Below are 19,982 nucleotides of genomic sequence, written 5' to 3' on the forward strand. Positions count from 1 at the left end.
GGCCTCTTTTCTATTTTCAAACAAATGAGCCCTTTCCGAAGTTCCTTGCCCCTCATCTATGGGGTTTGTTTCAACTCCAATAGCCAGGTTATATGATATTTGAATAGAATGGCTGTCTCAAAATTTTTTGTTAGATGCATTTTCTATAGATATGACGATATTTATTCCCTAAAATCTTAACTAATTTTCGATTTCTTAAAGTTATAAAGGTGAAAACATTTAAAAGAATTTTTATATATAAAGTAATAATTATATTCTGGCTTTTAGAAAGGATATGGTTTAGCATTAATCCCTGTTTGCATTCTGTTTTGTATTAACTTTCCGTCAAAGACCGAAAAGCAATTCTAATCCTTTCATCCTAGGACATGCTGAGATCTGATATCTAATATCAGCTGATATTTAAATAAGCCATGAATTTTTAATTAGTAAAACAAAAGTAAGTTTTAAAATCATAATTAGCATATTTATTTCTGAATTTTTCTAGTACGGTCATATTTACTATCATGTTTATCTAATTTATGTTCGTTCTTTATTCATTGTAGTAAAAAAGAAAAAAAATAATAAATAAACCTTAAATGAAATAAATTGAAAATTAAAGTACATTATTTAAAATTAATATTTGCATTGGCCTAGAATTTTAAATTAGTTTCTTGATCCGAGTTTTTAAGCCAACAACAAAAAGATCAGAAAAGTGTTTGAAAGACAATTCTTTCACAACTGATGAAAAATTCATTTTATTCTGTTATAAAAATTATGTTTCGTTATAGAATTATTGATCTATAACTAAATCTCTCCAGTCAAGTTTCAGTTCACAGAAAGCTAACATATGTTGATAGGCCAAAATGTCATAGCCTACTCAAATGTAAGTATATCTATGTTTACTATTTATTACGATGCACATAAGAAATTACTGATGAATATTGTCACGCTTCTCTCTAATTTTCAATCAAATAACACAGGGGCGGATCCAGAATTTTTTTTTAGGCAGGGGGAGACGCAAAGTATGTTCATCCGATAGAAAAAATTTTAGGAGGGGACGCAAAATAGGTTGATGCGATAAACTTGCGTTAGGAGTAAGTTTAATTAATGCAAACTTGAGTAAATTAAGTAAACAGTAGAGCCCTATCAGGAGGTCGTAACGGGGCACCATATATGGGCATAGAATACCGACGGGGCACCTCTGCTGCCATCTAAAATTTGGTCGAACGCTGTACGAACATAATTTATTCACGGATTATCGATCGAGTCTAATGAGGTCAAGGTCAATTGATTTGTTGTTGTTTGTATAGGTGTATTGTCTCCGGGGCGAAGTTTGCACATGTGCATTGACGGGGGAAGATATGTATTGATCTGGGACTCATTATTTTCGTTTTTTTTAATTCATGTCAAGGCTTAACCAAGACATGATGTAACCAAGACTTAATCTGAATAGGGTTCTAAACACTATCCTTTCTAAAAGCCAGATTATAATATGTACTTTACTGAAAAAATTCAAATGAATTTACTGAAAAAAATCTGCATTGTCAGGTTAATATACATATGCTGATATTCATTCCTTAAAATATTAATCAATTTTTGATTTCTTAAAGTTATAAAAGTAAAAACATTAAAAAGATTTTTTTTTAAAGAATTGCTATATAAGAATTAAAAAGATAAAGATTTTTTTTATCGTAGAATAAGATTTTGAGCTCTTAGTGTCAAACGTTTACAGGAATGAGCTGAAAAATTCAAATGAATTTACTGAAAATTAATTATATTTCTAAAAATACCCTTCAAAGCAATGGCGTTGTTTCAGGCGGGCAATGATTTGGAGAAAAAAAGATTCTATAGCCCATGCTCTTGACTTTTCGTATGGAGATCCCTCTTGCTCCCCTCCCCTCAATAAAATGTTGGTGCTACATCCCTTCTTGAGAGCTCCGATTTAACTTTGTAATTCCCAGTAATTTTAACTTGACTGCTAATAAGGTAATTTTTAATATGACAAGAATTATTATTGCAAGTTAGTTATCTTTTGAGCTTAAATTATTATTACACACCCACCAATGTATGTATTTATAATTAGTCAAGAAAATGTGTCAAAAACGGTATTAATTTTTTTCTTTTTCATTTTAATTTTTCAATGGTGTTTTTATTTTACATTCACAAAATTTTCATTCAAAATTTTCAAAGGAATTGCTACATTTTCGTCTAAATTACTACGGTTCAAAAAATAAGCAAAGCTAGTTCATTGGATTCGGCCCGTTTTTCGTCTTTAACTGCTTAGACATTACTAATTTGACAAGTCCAAGGACAATCTATCCTTCAGAAATACTTTAATTGCTTAGGCTATTATCTATAGGTTTAGGTGTTTTCTCTTGGAAAATTCTTAAAACCCATTAAGTAGACTCCCTGAGGAAAATTACCCCCTCCCCCAGTCAGAGTTGAAAATACTTTTTTTTTAATTTAATTTTGTTTTTTTGTAATTCATGCCCAGGTTTAACCAACACATGGTGTAATCAAGACTTAATCTGAATAGGGTTCTAAACAGTATGCTTTCTAAAAGCCAGAATATAATTTGTACTCTAGTGAAAAAAATTCAATTGAATTTACTGAAAAACATCTGCATTGTCAGTTTATTATACATATGCTGATATTTATTCCTTAAAATCTTAATTAATTTTTGTTTTCTTAAAGTTATAAAACTGACAACATTAAAAAGAATTTTTTTAAGAATTGCTACATAAGAATTAAAAAGAAAAAGAATACATTTTTTTGCCATAGAATAGGATTTCGAGCTCTTAGTGTCATAATTTGATTCAATTTTTGTTAATTTTTGATTTAATGGAGTTCTTTACTTTTTTTGAAAAACTTGTTTTGTGGAAAAAGTTTTTTAAATTAATTAAGGATAAAAGAGGCCAATTAAAAAAAAACTTGAATTTTAATTCATGTTAATAAAAAAAGTTTTAGATGAAATGAAAAAATAATAATCATCAGAGTAAGTCAATTGTTAGTAGTTATTTTGTTCTGAGCAAACTAGGTTTTTGACATAATGTATGAAACTGTTGGCTAAGACATCATTGCAATCTAAAAAAACTATATTTCTACCCAAAATAACTAATTGCCAAAGATAAATCTTCTGATTTTTTTTTCAATCTGAGAACACCCCTTGTTCAATTATTTTTTTTTAGAGAAAAACTAATAGTCTTACCAACGCATCCTCCAATGTATGGTAAAAAACCTAGAGGACAACTACATTCAAAATACCCAAACTTGTTGATGCATGAGGCAGGTGCTGTTCCACAGACCTTTGGCTGTTCACATTCATCAATGTCCAAATAAACTCCCTCTTTAGCAGCAAATCTTGAATAAAAAATAAAATCACTGTTAAATGAAAATTGTTAAGAAATTTCGAAATAATATTTAGCTTACTAGGATGGCTTTAATTTTAAGATCTAATAAATTTACAAACTCTGTCTTTTAAGATTGAATCTCTAATTTAACATTCCTAACTTAAAAACTAAACTGGCTGACTTGACAGGAAAATGGTTTAATGTAACTTAAAAACTGGTGTGTAAGCAAAAGCTTGCTCAATTTAGGCTATGTTTATTAGTTAGTCAAACTGAAATATATATTTCTTAGGTTAGGTTTACAAGAAGATCTATATCATAGCAAGCGCAAATAGCACTGCCTAAGGAAAGAGCGTTGTGGTTCCAATATATTATAATTTTTTTTCTTGTTTTAAACCAGGCCACTTCATATCGAAGGAGTTGCCGTAGAAACTTCAAAAAGGTCTCATTAGATTAGAAATCGAAAGGGCTAGTGCCCGTTTTAATTGTCAAAAGTGATTGGAGGGCAACTAACAAGCCTCCCACGCCCACCATTTCCCAAAACGCATCCAGTCAAAATTAGAAGATAAGCATTTTGTTCAACGTAGTTGAAAGGTCCAAAAATCTTGACGTTGTGGATGACAAGCCCGCCCCTCTACATACCTAAGGACAAGGATTGTATATTATTCCGTGGGGGAATTTGAAGTTTGAATAGAAAGGTTGATTGTATAAACCTCAAAGGGGGACCATTGGATTGGTAATCGAAAGTTCTAGTGCCTTTTTTAAGATTCTGAGTGAACGGAAGGTGGATACCCACCCCACCCTTCACACCTCTTATTTTCCTGAAATGCAACTGATAAGAATGTTGAGATGGTCATTTCTTGTGTTAGATACTCCGAAAAGATTTCATTCGATTAGAAATAGTCAAAAGTAATTGGAGTACAACTATCCCCCCTCCCATGCCCACCATTTCCCAAAACACATTCAATAAAAATTTTGTTATAGACATTTTGTTCAATGCAATTGAAACATCCGGAAATTGTGTCTTTGAGAATGACAACCCCCCCCCCCACATTTTTCAGAGCAAGGGTTGTAAGTAATGCCATGGGGCATATAAGGTATATATAGAAAGGGTGACAGTATAAACTTCAGAGAGGACTCATTGAATTGGTAATCAGAAGTTCTAGTAGTCTTTGTAAGATTCAGAGTGATCGGAGGGTGTATACCCCACACCTCTTTTTTCCTAAAATGCATTTGATAGAACTTTGAGCTGGCCATTTGTTGTCGTAGAAACTTCGGAAAGGGCTCATTTGGTTGGAAATAGAAAAGAGGCCCTTTTAATAGACAAATATAATTGAAGGGTAACTAACCCCTCTCCTACGCTCACGATTTCTCCAAATGTATCCAACTAAAATTTCGAGATAGCCATCTTGTTCTATGTAGTTGAATGGTCCTGAAATCATATCTTTAAGTATGAATCCCACTCCCCCCCCCACAACACCCACCCACCCCTACAGCCCTAAGGGCAAGGGTTATAAGTTATTGCGCTGGGGCATATAAGATTTATATAGAAACGGTGATCGTATAAATTTCGGAGGAGGCTCATTGAACTGGTAATCAGAATTTCTGGCGCCTTTTATAAGAATCAGAGTGAGCGGAGGATGAATATTTTTCCCCTGTACCTCGTATTTTCCCGAGATGCTTCTGATAGAAAGTTTGAGATGGTCAATTATTGTCGTAGAAGCTTTGAAAAATACTTATTCGATTGGAAATTAAAGGGGTTAGTTGCTCTTTTAAGATTAAAAAATGATTGGAGGGCAACTAACCCCCCTCTTACGCTAAGGTATCCATGTCCACGCCCGGACTAAAAAAAATATTACCGTGATTTGTCAGTTTAATTGACATATCCTGATATTTAATCCTTAAAGTTTTGATTTTTTTATTATAAAACTAAGATAAGTGGAAACATTTAAAACGTATTTTGTTGTCAGTAAAGCACAAACTATGTTTTGGCCAATTCTTGGTTTATTAGAGCTTTTTACTTTTCTTTGAAAAACTTGTTTTGTGGAAAAAGTTTTTGAAATTAATGACAAGAAGAAGGATGGCTTTACTTTTAAGATTTAATAATTTTTCAGGCTTTGTCTTTTAAGATTAAATCTCTAATTTAACATTCCTACCTTAAAAACTAAACTGGCTGACTTGACAGGAAAATATTTTAATGAAATATAAAAACTGGCGGTTAAGCAAAAGCTTGTTCAATTTAGGCTATGTTTATTAGTTAGTCAAAATGAAAATTATGTTTCTTAGGTTTAAATAAGCCTCTATGAAGATCTATAATTCTATATAATATCCAGCGCAATAGCGCTTCCTAAGTAATGAGTAGGAACCTATCATGAGTTCCAGGGCGAACAAAACTGCTGCCATCTATAATCGAGTCTGACGGTACCCAACCACATAGACAATGTTATTGATCAACAAAGGGGGACAGATTTCTGAGAAATTGATTTGCATAATCGGCGGGGAATTCTATCATGAGGGGGATTTCATTTTTAAATATGGCTTCTCTGTCTATAATATATATATATATATATATATATATATATATATATATATATATATATATATATATATATATATATATATATATATATATATATATATATATATATATATATATATATATATATATATATATATATATATATATATATATACTACTACTACTATATATATATATATATATATATATATATATATATATATATATATATATATATACTACACACACACACACACACATATATATATATATATATATATATATATATATATATATATATATATATATATATATATATATATATATATATATATATATATATATATACACACACACACACACACACACACACACACACACACACACACACACACATATATATATATATATATATATATATATATATATATATATATATATATATATATATATATATATATATATATATATATATATATATATATATATATATATATATATATATATATATATATATATATATATATATATATATATATATATATATATATATATATATATATATATATATATATATATATATATATATATATATATATGTTTCAATCTTGTTCTTTCAGTTTAACACGGTCTTGAAGGATCAACTTATATTCAGCATCAGTCGCCTAGATGTTAGTGTTTGTCAAGTGATTTCCTTAATTGAAAGCAGTAGTGGAGGAGTTGAAGCAAAAGTCTCCTTGACGCTTAGTGACTTTTCAGTATTGGATTTAATCTTAGAATTGACCGTACCAGGAATAGACGTTTCGATTAAGACTTCGAGCTTCATTTCATATAAAGGTAATATATATAGTTTTCATCTTATATTATCTCTCTTGATGTAAACTATTTTTTTTTACCAATGATAAAAATGATAAATCTTGCTTGGAAATTTTTCAAAAATAAATGAAATTTTAGAATATTTAAGAGAAGAGAGCATCTTTTTTTCCTAATCATTTGACCAGGAAGTCTTCCACTCACTGCTTACCAAGAATGGTGCTTTAATTCTATTTATATTATAGGGGCAACTTATTGCGTTTGGTTTTATTCACATATTATTTTTACATTTGTATGTAAATTCATAGCACCGAAAAAACTGTCAATTTTTCTTAGGGTTTGAAAGAGAGTTTCGTTCCGCCACTGTTTGAGTAGGTTAGAAAATTTGTTTCTGCAATAATTATATATATTATATAGAACCTTCAATTGTATAGAGTAATGTTAATCGCAGCGGTTTGTAGTATAATAGCTTCTCTTCTTAATATTAAAAACTTTCAGCAGAAAAAACGAAACTAAGCACAAAAAACGAGAAAGAGATGATAATACTAAATAACAAATGCTGTTCTACGCATCTGCTATGCGGACTTATAGACATTTCATCCTTTTGGGTGAAGAAACCTGAGTCGCGTGCTACTAATCTTAATTACTTTTTCGTATCATTCATGTTATAATAATTAAAGTAGTTTATTAGTTGAATTGCCTTATCAACATTGCTTATACATTGCTATTTTCTACATTGCATAAGATTGTATTAAACGTCGTTTAAAATGTAATATGTTATATATAGTATGTGTGTAATATGTAATATGTAACATGCAATATTTAATATGCAGCCTGACTGTAATTAACTCTTTGATTTTAGTGATACAAACTGATGCAAGCCTTTGTACTGATGATACATGTTCACCTAAACAAGTCTGCACTGTCCTAGCAAATGAAATCGGATTCCAGTGTAAATGTCCTTTTCCACAAACTCTAATCAAAGGAACTTGCGAATTATGTAAGAACTATTAATTATTATTATCATTATCATTTGTGATTTAATGTTATAATAATTGATAACTTGAAACCAAGAAACAATGCTTAATAACAACATATTATGTTATCATAGAAATCTGTAGAAAAGGTCTCAAACAAAGCTTGATAACAAAGAAAGAAAGCTTGATAATAGCACATTATGAAATATACAATTCACTAAGTATTACAAGATTCATGTTGAAAAAATAAATACAATGACTTAAAAGATAGCTAAAGAAAAAAGAATTGACAAAAAAAGAACAAGAAATTTGTTACATTTTCTATAAGGAATCTCAAAAATACTTAAATCCAAACTTTAGTGGAAACCAAAGACTATTTGCAAGATACATTTAATACATTTAATGCAAGATACATTTAACACATTTAATGCAAGATACATTTAATATCTGCTAAACATTTTAAACGATCCAGTGATCTTCTGTCGCAGCATCCTTTCATTACTTTTACAAATGTCTATTCCTTCTGGTATTGTAACTCAAAAGTTTTTTATTGGCCAAATAACGCCTATACCCAAAAAAGGGAAAGATCTCGAGGATTGTCGATAGTATCAGCGTATAAAGATTCCTGGTGTTTTTTTTAAAATATTTGAATCTATTATTTTTAGAGATATTTCCCAAAAGTGTTGTGTACCTGCGCATCGGTTCAGTGATCAGAAGGGACTTAATCGTAAGCGTGCTCTTTTTTCCCTTTTCAAAATTTTTGTTCTATGCAAACTGGATATAACCCGAGCATTAAATTCATGTATGTTTGCCCAGATTTTGGTAAAATGTTTAAAGAGAGGGGTAGAATTCTCAGTTATAAAGTGTCTTCGATACATATATAAATATCTTCTTGCCAAACGAAGTGCGGCTAAGAGCTTTTAAGGCTAAGAGCTTTTTAATGAACTAAAGCGCATTAGACAAGGAGGTCTTACTTCCCCCACGCTTTTATTAGCTCAGTTATTCCATTCCAAAGTGATATTGAGTCCACCTGTATTTAAACTCGTGTAGTGGCTTCATTAATTATGTTTGCGCGTAATATATTGAATCTGAGTTGCACACACTCTGTTTTTAAGAGCCCTTTCTCGAAGTTAGAACTATTACACGTAAAGTTTGAGGTTTTGAGGAAGCGACAGCCTCTTTCATATACAGACGTATTTCTGTTAGTTTAAAGTTTTAATGTTTTTCCCTACTTTCAGTTGAAAAAACTTGTTTTTCTTATGTAATTCTATCAAGAATGTATTTAAAAGTTGACGCAAAAATATGCTTTCCAGATATCAGTACTTTTCATCTTAGAACAATAATTGTATTTACTTCTTTTTTAGATCCAACTCTGTCTACATTTGTTGAGCAGAAAATTTCAATTCAACTGACTAATCAATAGATTTCTAACTACAACGACAAAACATGTGCAGGATACATCATCATAACTACTACGATTGATTTAGCGGTAAGTATTCCCTTCAAAATCAATCATAGGTTATGTAGAGTATAATATTTGATTTATAACAAATACATAAATAAATGTAATAAAACAGCGCACATGCCTGGTGGAATACTTTAGCGCTGAAATTATGGCCAAAGAAAATACACAGTCATTTTCTAACTAAATTTTACAAGAGCGAAACAGGAAACCCTAATAAACAAAATGCTTAACTTCTCGTAAGATATTTCTTCACCAGTCTTAGAAAATGTCACTTGTTGCTGCATTCTCCAACTGATTCTGGAACTGAGTTCCATATTTATGACCCAGTTTGTAAGATGCTGAATCCCGCTCTCTATATTGTGCAAATTTCGCACGAAAAGTCTGAACGATGCGCAGTAGGATAATTATGAAATTGAGAATTAGTTTGGAAAATGCCGGAAAATTTTACATGTAAATTACTATATTGATAATGAAAAATACCAGATACAGAAATTCTAGAGTGAGAAAAACTAGATATGGAAATTAAAAGAAGTTGGTCCAAAGAGAAAATTCCATAATTTCTGTAAAGGTGTCTAACTATAGATCTACAATCAACGTTAAAAAGAGTCCTCTTTGCTTTATTCTGAAGTATTTGGAGAGATTTGAAAACAGATGAAAAGGTAGATGACCAAACTGAAATGCAATATAGAAAATATGGGTGGACTAAAGAATAAAAAATTGATTTTAGAATAGCCTTAGAAAAGAAATGACGAAGATGATTAGCATGCCAATATTTCGAGAAGATTTTAATGATAGTATTATTAGATATTTATGAAATGACAAATTTTCCTTTAAAATAATCCCAAGATATTTAAACAGATCTACCCGTTTTAATTCAAGACCATTCAAGAAAAAAAAGAAGCTATCTGACACTACTGATCCAGTTCAAGAAAATAACATATATTGGCATTTTTTTCATTAAGAGCTAGTAAATTCCTTAAATACCAGACATATACAGTTAGTAACGTATTTTCGAGGTTCTGGAAAAGAACTGATGGGTCCCAGTGAAAAGCAAAAATTACTATATCATGAGCAAACATTATAATTTTGCACAGAGGCAAAACTTCAGGCAAATCATATATGAAAAGAAGAAGTAGAATAGGCCCAAGGACAGAGCCCTGAGGTACTCCGAAGTTAATCGGAAAAGCTTCGGAACGGAGATCACGAGATTTATCAACACAATCTAGTCGTCTCCCGCGAAGTTAAGATGCAAAAAAATTAATACCTTGCGTGGAAAACTATGAGACAAAAGTTTAAAAGGAAGCAACGGTTAATATACGCTGTCAAACACCTTGGCGACATCACGAGAGATTACTAAAGTTTGTTGACCTTCATCTGGTGACTCAGCAATATTATAGGCAACGCATTAGCGCTGCCTAAGTAAAGGCCGATATGGCAACAATGTGTTTTTTTTTCTTGGACAGGCACTTCGTATCGAAGGAGTCGTCGTAAAAACTTCAAAAAGTGCTCATTCGATTGGAAATTGGAGTGGCTAGTGCCCTTTTTCATATTCGAAAGCAATTGGAGGGCAATTAGCCTTCCCCCCGCGCCCATCATTCCCCCTAACACATCCAATCAAAATTTTGAGATATCCATTTTGTTCAGAGTAATTTATTTCCAGATAGAAAATATCTTTTTGAGGATGACACTCCCCCACAACCCTCGGGGTAAGGGTTTTATGTTATGCCCTGGGGCCATCTAAGGTTATGCCCTGGGGGGATAAAAGTTTTTATTGAAATTTTTGTCGTAAAAAATTGATAAAGGGCTCATTCGATTTGAAATTCAAAGGTCTTGTGCCCTTTTTAATAATCGAAAGTGATTTGAGGGTAACTAGCCGCCCTCTCTCACCCACCTTTTCTCTAAACACATCCAATCAAAATTTTTATATAGCCATTTTGTTCGATGTTGTAGTTTTCAAGATAGAAATTATGTTTTTGAGGAAGACACTCCCCCACAGCGCTCATGGCAAGGGTTTTAAGTTATGCCATGGGAGCATACACGGTTTTTATAGAACTCGTCGTCGAAGAAACTTCAAAAACGGCGCATTCGATTGGAAATTGAAATGGCTAGTGCCCTTTTTAATAGTCAAAAGTGATTGGAAGGCAACTAACACCCCTTCCACGACCACCATTTCCCTAAACATATCCAATCCAAATTTTTATATACTAATTTTGTTCCACGCAATTTAAAGTTCAGGAAATTATACCTTTGAGCAGGACACTCCTATATATACTCTTATATGCTCATTATACCTTTAAGCAGGACTTTTTAATAGTCGAAAGGGGATTGAGGGCAACTAGCCCCCCTCTCACGCCCACCTTTTCCCCAAACATATCCAATTAAAATTTTTAGATAGCCAATTTATTTAACGCAGTTGAAAGTTTTGGAAATTAGGTTTTTAAGGATGACAACCCATCTTCTCCACCACCCCCAGGGCATTCGCCGTAAGTTATGCCCTTGGAGCATGTAAGGATCTTATAGAAAACAATGTTGTAAAAACATCAAAAAGGGCTCATTCAATTGAAAATTGAAAGGGCTAGTGCCCTTTTAATAATCGAAAGTGAATGAAGGGCAACTAACCCCCCTGCTCATTCCCACCATTTCCCCAAAAATATCCAATCAAAATTTTGAGATAGTGATTTTGTTCAACGTAGTCGAAATTTCTGGAAATTAAGTCTTTTAGAAAAATAACCCCATTAGAACCCTCAGTGGAAGGGTTGTAAGTTATGCCCTTTGGGCATATAAGGTTTATATAGAAAGTTGTTGTAGAAATTTCAAAAGGGGCTCATTTGATTTGAAATTGCCCTTTTTAATAGTCGAAAGTGACTGGGGAGTAATTAACCCCCCTCTCACGCCCACCATTTTCCCAAACATGTTCAATCAAAGTTTAGAGATAGCTCGATTGGTTATTTATTGTAATTTCTGTTCGTTTTGGGTTTCATTTATTTATCGATGCTAAATTGTGGTAGTTTCAGGCTTTGTAGATTATTTGATTTTATTTTTGCTCAATTTTTGTTGAATGGAGTTCTTTACTTTTCTTTGAAAAACTTATTTTGTTGAAAAAGTTTTTTAATTAATTTAGTAAAAGCTCATGAATTGCCAGTTCAGGTGACTATCCTTTTATTATATCATATTGAGACGTGTTTAAAATCTTACTATCAAATAAATATTTCTGTAATTGACTATTTTCATGTTTTTCCAAAATTTTGCTGAAAACTGAAAGTCGAGAAATGCCTCTATAATCTGAAGGGTCAGTTGAACTCCCAGCTTTAGGTAATGCTATAACATTTGCATTTTATTAAAAGCTCAGGAAAAAGACCATGCATAAGTGATAGATTAAAAATATGTGCCATCAAAGGTGAAATGTTTGACGCTATTTGCTTTACGGTTTGAGCCGAAAATCCAAATTTGTCCTTAGAAAAACTTCTTTTAAGCTTCAGAATAACTTTTTCAATCTCATGAGGCACAGTCTCAAAAAAAGAAAACAAATTTTCAGCATGTTTCTCAATAACTGGAACAAAAGCGGTATTCAGTTGAATATTCATAGTCAATACAAGTCCAGAACCAATATTACTGAAATAATCTCCAAAAGCATTTAAAATTTAATTTGGCTCTGTAACATTTTCACCATTTAAACAAGGCAATTAACACTAGTACTTTTACGACTGTGAGTACGTATCTTTTCATTTATCAATTGCCATGTCTTTCTCATATCTGATTTATACTCCAAAAATTTCTCTTTATAATATTTTCTCATCTCATCTTTGGTAATTGAATTTAGCTTATTCCTATAAACTCGGAATTCTTCAAACCGACTACGGTGTCTGTAATTTTAAATAATTCTCAAAATTTTCTATTTTTATGTTTTAACGATGTCAAAATACCTTCAGTAATCCATGGTTAAAATTTCTGCGTAAACTTCCCATGCAAAACTCACGTTGAAGAATCGCGTTCCCGCAGTCGCATCATTTGATCAATAAAATCTGAAAACGCCGCATTTGCGTCATCTGAGCCATAAACCGAACTCCAATGATGGTCACCAATTAACTGACGTAGGACTTTACAATTAATCCATATATATCGCTTTTTTGAATTATCCATTGTTGAATCTCGATGTTGTTTATTACTATTATTTAAATTTAAAAGAACACACACTGGAGAATGATCTGATATATCAGACAAAATTACTGACAATTTTTCAGCATCAAACAAAACAGGAGAGAAAAATATATTATCAAATAATGTAGCTGTGCTAGCTGTAAGTCTTCCCGGCAGATAAATACTTGGAAGAAACCTAGAACACAATATCATACTTAAAAACTCCTTATTATTTCCAACATCGAGATTCAAAATATCAAAGGTTCAAAAGACCACCCGAAATAATAACCTGTTTTTCAACGCTTCCAGATTTTTTAACAGTGGTTCAAAAACTTCAAAAATCTTTTTGGGTTACCCTACGGAGGTCGATAAACAGACCCGAAAATAAATGGATTACAGCCCAAAGGTACAACTTCAACAAAAATAGTCTCACATAACCCTTTATCAAATACAGACAAATCAGTGAGAATACTAAAAGACCAGTCATCACGAATATACAGCATCTGACCTCCTCTCGCATTCTGACACCTTGTACGTGAAATACACTTCATTCCAGGCAGATCTAATATTGTAAGGGGTGTATCAGCAGACAAAAAGTTTCGCAAAATCCAACAATGTCTACAGGACTAGATGCAAGCAAGAGCTTCAGTTAATTGAATGCTCTTTGTAGCCCCTGGGCATTTACATGAAACGATTGGATCGAAAAATCACAATTTTTTGTTTTTTTAAATAGAAAATCAGCTGAAGAATAATCACAATCAGCCAAATTATTTACATAAGGCATATATTTATCACTTCCATTATCTTATTTCAGAATAGAATCTAATTTCGAACTATAATCAAGAAAACACTGAAAACGAGCCATAAACCTAAAAAAATAAAAGAAAAATCCACCGCTTCATATTTCAAACGACAGGTTCATATGACACATTGCGAATCTGAACTACGTTGGAAATCGTTTTACATGGAATGATATGCGAACCGCACTTGGCATAAAGCACACCTCGTATAGTCCATACATTTTCCAATTCAAAATTATTGCGTGAAAACTTGTAGATTTCTTGCCTTTCCCTGGTTAAAACCTCATCTGCATAGATACGGGAACCCTTCAAATTCTTGCGATTGCGCAGGATCTCAACTGCAGATGCCTCAGTAAAAAACGTAAGTTGAATTGGAGTTTTTATTTCTGAGGCACCTCCCAAACGCCTTGCACCCCTGACAACGGATATATCAAGTCCCATTTCACTGTTAAGTCGAGCTAATACTTTCTCGCCAAGGTGAGGAAAATCACGCGCGGGAGAGTATATCACAGATAAAAATGAGCTTAGTCAGAAGAGAAGACTGGTTTATATCATCCAGCTTAGTTTCAAGCTTTTGGAGCTTTGCGCCATTTTGAGCAATTCTTGCCCGCAATTCGCCAAGTGATTTTTCAATCAGTTCAAACTTACACTTGAAATGCAGATCAATCGCCTCATAGACAGCTTGCGTAACAGTATCAAGAAAATCTGACTTAATCTCCCTAATCTATTGCACTGGTCTTCCACTCTCCTAAGAATTTCATCCTGTATGCCGTCACGAAGGTTTACAATTTCTGACTGCATCAAGTTACCCGACTAAAATAATTCTCCGGCTTAGTCTTCCGAGTCCCACGTAAACATCCTTATCGCTTAATGTAAATTTTTTTTGTCCTTTCTCAGAGATTCTTTATATTTCTCTACGCATATTTTCTGACGTCACTATCTTAATTTAGTCAGTACCGTAACAGAAAAATTTATAATTACTTCGGTCATCTTTGACAGGCATCACCCGTGTATTTGTGCATGGCCAAAGAGTTTAATATTTAATTTGAATAAGCGCCAGGCTGTCCACGTGCATAACTTCTGTAAATGACAAAAAGCAAAATCTGTCTGGCTCAATACGTTCGCACACATTGTGTGTATGAATGTCTCTCAGCGACTGATGATAGTGGAAGGGATCAAAAAAAGGTAGAGCTGAAAACAGACAATGAAAAATTTACCAAGTATCCAAGCTAAAATATCCAAAAAAAAGTACAATATAACTCTCTTGTGTTAACTAGTCAGTGACTGACTGAAGCCATGTAAAAGTATGTCTCTTTTTCCAGAACCTAAGGAGGCCTCTTTTGAATGAAAAATTCTGCTTTGAAGCTTGATTCCATTTTTTCTCTTCTTGCGATTCCTAGTTTCCTTTTAAAGTTTGTCTCCTCTATTTCTGTTTCTCTTTCTATGTGGATAGAAATAAAATATTTTAAACTCGTTTATACACTGTTTGTTGATAAAAGATTTTTAATTCTTAGATACGAAGCTATGGTATAGAACAGTTTTCAATTTCTATTGTGAATTTGAATTCACGTGTGCAACTGGACTTGAGAATTTTAAGTGATATATCAATCTCAGCTGCAGACAATCTACAAATTGCATCAACGGTCCTTGGTGATCAAGACGTTTTAGACTTACCAGGATTACAACTTCTACAGTTAGACCTGACGACCCTGAAGTTCGAATTAATCCAGCCGCCTTGCGAAACTTCTAAATGCCAGTCTGGAGGAGATGAATTTGCTGTTTGTTCAAACTCAGTATTGAAATGTAGTTGCAGTAAGGGGTAAATTACTTTCTTTTTGTAAAATATCTTCGTTTAGATTCTTATCGGGGCTTTTATGCTGGAAAAATAATTTCCAGCATAAAAATTAATAACATGGTCTATATTGAGCTTTTTTTGTGGATTAGAAAAATTTAATTTTCATTTTACGGAAACAAATAAATCAAACAGTTAGCTCTAACGAAATGTAAGAAAGGAGCGACCCGGCTCAATAGTAACCGACATTCTCAAAATAACAAATTTTGATACCAATAGATACATCAAAAGAATTGAATTTTTATGCTGATTTCAAATAAATAAGTTTAATCAAGTTTAGTTTTAATTATAAATAAGTTTTACTTATCAAAAGTTATGAACATGAGAAAATTTGCCTTATTTTTGAAAAGCAGGGAAAAACCTCCTAAAAGTCACAAAACCTTAATGAAAATCACAAAATCAGATTCAGCGCATCAGAGAACCCTGCTGTGGAAGCTTAAAGGTCCTATCTACAAAATTTTTGGTTTTTCTATTTTTTGTAAGAAGAAAGATCACGGATGCGTTTTTATTTGTTTTTATTTGTTTTTTTTTCATGGATGATCGTATCGAAACAATGGTCTTAGAATATCGCGAGAAGGCTCATTCGATTGGAAATTAAAAGTTCTAGTGCGCTTTTTAAGTCACCAAAAAATTTGAGGGCAACTAGGCCTCTTTCTACGCTTATTTTTTTCCCAAAATCACCCGATCAAAATCTTAAGATAGCCATTTTGTTCAGCGTAGTCGAAAAATCTAATAACTATGTCTTTGAAGATGCCTTAATCCCCCACAGTCCCTGGGGGAAGGAGAGCAGGTTGCGAACTTTGCCCATTGTTTGTATATTATATAGGTTATTGCAAAGTATACAGAAGATTTCAGGAGGGGGTATTTTCCGTGGTGGGGAGGGGGGGGGTCAGGGGGAGGGGGTCACGTGGAAAGATCTTTCAATGTAGGAATGTTTCATGGCGGAAGGGAATTTTTCATGAAGGGTGTGCCAGATTTCCCAGTATTATTTAAAAAACGAAAAGAAATTAAATTAAAAACAAGTTTTTCCAACAGAGAGTAAGGAGCAACATCAAAACTTAAAACGAAAAAACAATTATTATTTATATAAGGGGTTTCACCCCTTCAACAATACCTGGCTCATTATGCTAAAGTTGTCTTAGTACTTTGAAAAGAGCTATTTATTCTAATTAAACGGTCTTTGTGATTATGGAGTCATCCTTAAAGAATTTGAACAAAATTTGAACTTAAGTTTAAAAATTGACGTATTGGCAAGGGGGTGAACACCTAAATATACGTGATATAGTTTTCTGTTCTGTTTAAGTTTTAATTTTGCTCCTTACTTTCAGTTGAAAAAACTAGGTGTTTAATTTAATCTCTACATACATAGAATTGGCATGCTTCAACCGGGGACAAAAATTATTTGCATTGTTCTGTTATAAACACAGTTTCGTCGGTTTCCCAGAAAGGGCAAACTGTAGTCTTTTTTCCTGTGTTCATTTTCTTAAGGCCAAGCCTAAGTAATATTCAATGTAAAAATCATAAAAAATATTTTAATTCAATATTAAAGCCATCTGCGTAAGCTAAATGTTATTTCGAAATTTATTAAAAAAATTTTTGTTTAATATTCATTTTATTTTTTATTATAGATTTGCTGCTAATGAGGGAGTTTGTTTGGATATTGACGAATGTGAATAGTCAAATTATTGTGGATCAGAACCTGCCTCATGTATTAATCAGCCCGGATATTTCGAGTGTAGTTGTCCTATAGGTTTTCTACCGTACCTTGGAGGATGCATTGGTAAGACTATTAATTTTTCTCTAGATTAAAAATTACTTTTTATAAAGGAGTGCTTATGATTTCTTTACAATTATGATTTCTTTATAAAAAAATTATTACACTTTACAGAGGACGGGTTGCTAGATTCGTTATATAATCCTACATTCATAAGACAGATTAAAACCCAGTGTACTCAACAAAAGAACTACCAATAGTTTTAAGAAGAAATAAGAATATTCATGGTTGAAGAAACAAGAAGATTTCTTATAAAAATGAAAAGTTTCATAGTTGATTATTAATTATTTTGTATATAGAAAAAGAAATGCATAAAACCAGATTTTTAATTTTTTTTTGAGTATTTTTCGTAACACTTATATATATTTTATATCTATTTTTATATATCGGTAAAACATTGTTGAATACCTTGTTTTCTTCATTATTATTATTTGTCTTTGTTTCCCTTTGTAAGCCAAATTTTACACTAGAAAGATTTTTCCAAAGTAAGATAGTCTACAGAAACTATTGTCTATAGAGGAAGGGGACTCTGTGTTGAGGATGGATATTGGCTAGATATTGTCAGTTCTCTTACTAAATGGGCAAGATTTGTGAATGATATACCAAAAAAACATTTAAATTTTGGGCGAGGTAGAAGCCATTGGACAGACGAACATTACAAATACGAGTAAATAGTCAGTTCACTCTAAAATAACTACCAATAATATGTTTTATCTGAAGGTTATTCACATGAATTTTTGTATGAATATTATTTTCTGAATTGTTATTATTAACGTTAGGCTACGTTTTTCTGTCAAATAACACGAAGTAGTTTTTTTGATTACCTTTTGTTGAGGTTACTACAAATAAAATTGCAGTAACGATCTGTTCTTTTCGGTTTTGTTCCTTCAGGGCAGCAGGAAATTTTAGTATTGTGAAAGTGTATTTCATTGCACAAGGATAGTTTATACTGATAGATAGAGTTTTTGTGTTATTAGATGGGGTTTCAGATGATAGGAAAAATAGTGCAAATTGTTGGGGTTATCAAGAATAAAATATATCCATTCCCTTTTGGGTTTACGGGCTCTAAAAAAAAACGGTGCTAGAGACAGTGATCTAAGATTCAGCTTTTGAAAAAATATTTAGAAATTTTAAAGATATAAATTCAAGTAACCACATTACTTAATCACTGCAGATTTTTCCTCTGCATTCGTGCGACTCTTCAGGGTGACTTTGTTTTTACTTTGAAGCTAAATTTCCATAGAATAAAGATGTGGTCAAATAACAATAAGGATTGCCAAATATTAATGTCACTACGATGCAATTGGTTTTTATTTTCGATGATTCAGTTACTATTTGCAAAAAAAAATTAATGGCTATTTGCATTTAAATATTAAATAATATAATTAAATAGTCGTTTTTAGTCACTAAAAATAACATTAAATTCTATTTTCTTTTCTTTAAAATTTGAATAAATTTACTTAATCCGTAATCGAAGTAATTTTTATTTGTTTTATATATAAAAGTTTCAGCCATAGATCCTTGTTCCAAAGAAGAAAATGCTGCTCAGTGTCTTCTTCTTGGTGCCACTTGTAGTAAGGACTTGTCTTTGGGTTTTTTTAGCTGTAGATGCCCGTTTCCAGTGGTTCCATCACCAAAGGGATGCATCCCCATTCTAGAACAAGAATTACTCTTAACAAAAGTGTACAACTTGGAGCTCATTGGTGTTGAATGGTCAGATTCCTTTGTGACTATCAAGTCTTTAGAGTCCCTACTGCTTATTGAAAAAATTACAATATGGGTAATTATTTTGTTTTGTCTCAAACTTTCTCTCCAGCTAACTCTATAAGTTTAAATTTGGCTTGTTGATTAAATCCGTAAACTAATGCAGTAGTTTTTTGTAATGAGCGGGAAAAAGAAATGATTCGATAATATACCATATAAGATACCATAATAATCATAGAAATTTAAAAGAAACACTTCCTCTCAAGCAGCTAAGTCAACGTAGATCAAGATTCAACATATGTCTGAACTCCGGTAAATCTCGATTTGAACAATTACCAAATGAATTTAAACAGAGACACTTCCTCATAAGAAGCAAAGGCAACAAAGATCAAGATTATGGATATGTCTGTATATAGATAAATCTGGATATTAATTGACACAAATAAAAAACAAACTTAATCCAACCAAACCAACCCAAGAAATTCGTCATCGGCAACTTTAAACCATTAACCAAAACGAGAACAACTATAAAAAATGGCAACTTATAATTTTAGTCTCAGGAACAAGCATGTCAGGCTAATTAGAAATTATAAAACGAAAACACGCCATAGTTTAA

The 19,982-nt window shown here is 32.1% G+C and overlaps 2 protein-coding genes across 2 annotated transcripts in view; both read left to right on the plus strand.

Moving 5' to 3' along the window:
- Positions 1-7,671, plus strand: part of LOC148953483 (uncharacterized) — a 208,442-nt gene extending 200,771 nt beyond the window's left edge. The window contains exons 30-31 of the mRNA XM_089087977.1: positions 6,465-6,681; positions 7,520-7,671. Of these exons, the coding sequence (XP_088944103.1) occupies positions 6,465-6,681; positions 7,520-7,671 (369 nt within the window). The remainder of the gene's footprint in view (positions 1-6,464; positions 6,682-7,519) is intronic.
- A 473-nt stretch (positions 7,672-8,144) lies between these two features.
- Positions 8,145-17,644, plus strand: LOC148953484 (uncharacterized). The gene is made up of 4 exons (XM_089087978.1): positions 8,145-8,165; positions 9,058-9,123; positions 15,551-15,855; positions 17,517-17,644. The coding sequence occupies exons 1-4, from the start codon at positions 8,145-8,147 to the stop codon at positions 17,563-17,565; spliced, it is 441 nt and encodes a 146-aa protein (XP_088944104.1). The 3' UTR covers positions 17,566-17,644.
- Positions 17,645-19,982: the final 2,338 nt, after the last annotated feature.

This window comes from Artemia sp. Qi Xiang Cuo, chromosome 4 (genome assembly GCF_049724085.1).
Source record: "Artemia sp. Qi Xiang Cuo chromosome 4, ASM4972408v1, whole genome shotgun sequence".
In the NCBI taxonomy this organism is placed as follows: Eukaryota; Metazoa; Arthropoda; class Branchiopoda; order Anostraca; family Artemiidae; genus Artemia; species Artemia sp. Qi Xiang Cuo.

Excerpts from the sequence above, each read along its gene's own strand:
- LOC148953484 (XM_089087978.1), top strand. The coding sequence starts at position 8,145 with ATGTCTATTCCTTCTGGTATT. Across the intron at positions 9,124-15,550 it reads CTACTACGATTGATTTAGCG|ATACGAAGCTATGGTATAGA; the intron begins GTAAGTATTCCC and ends TTTAATTCTTAG. Across the intron at positions 15,856-17,516 it reads AAATGTAGTTGCAGTAAGGG|ATTTGCTGCTAATGAGGGAG; the intron begins GTAAATTACTTT and ends TTTTTATTATAG.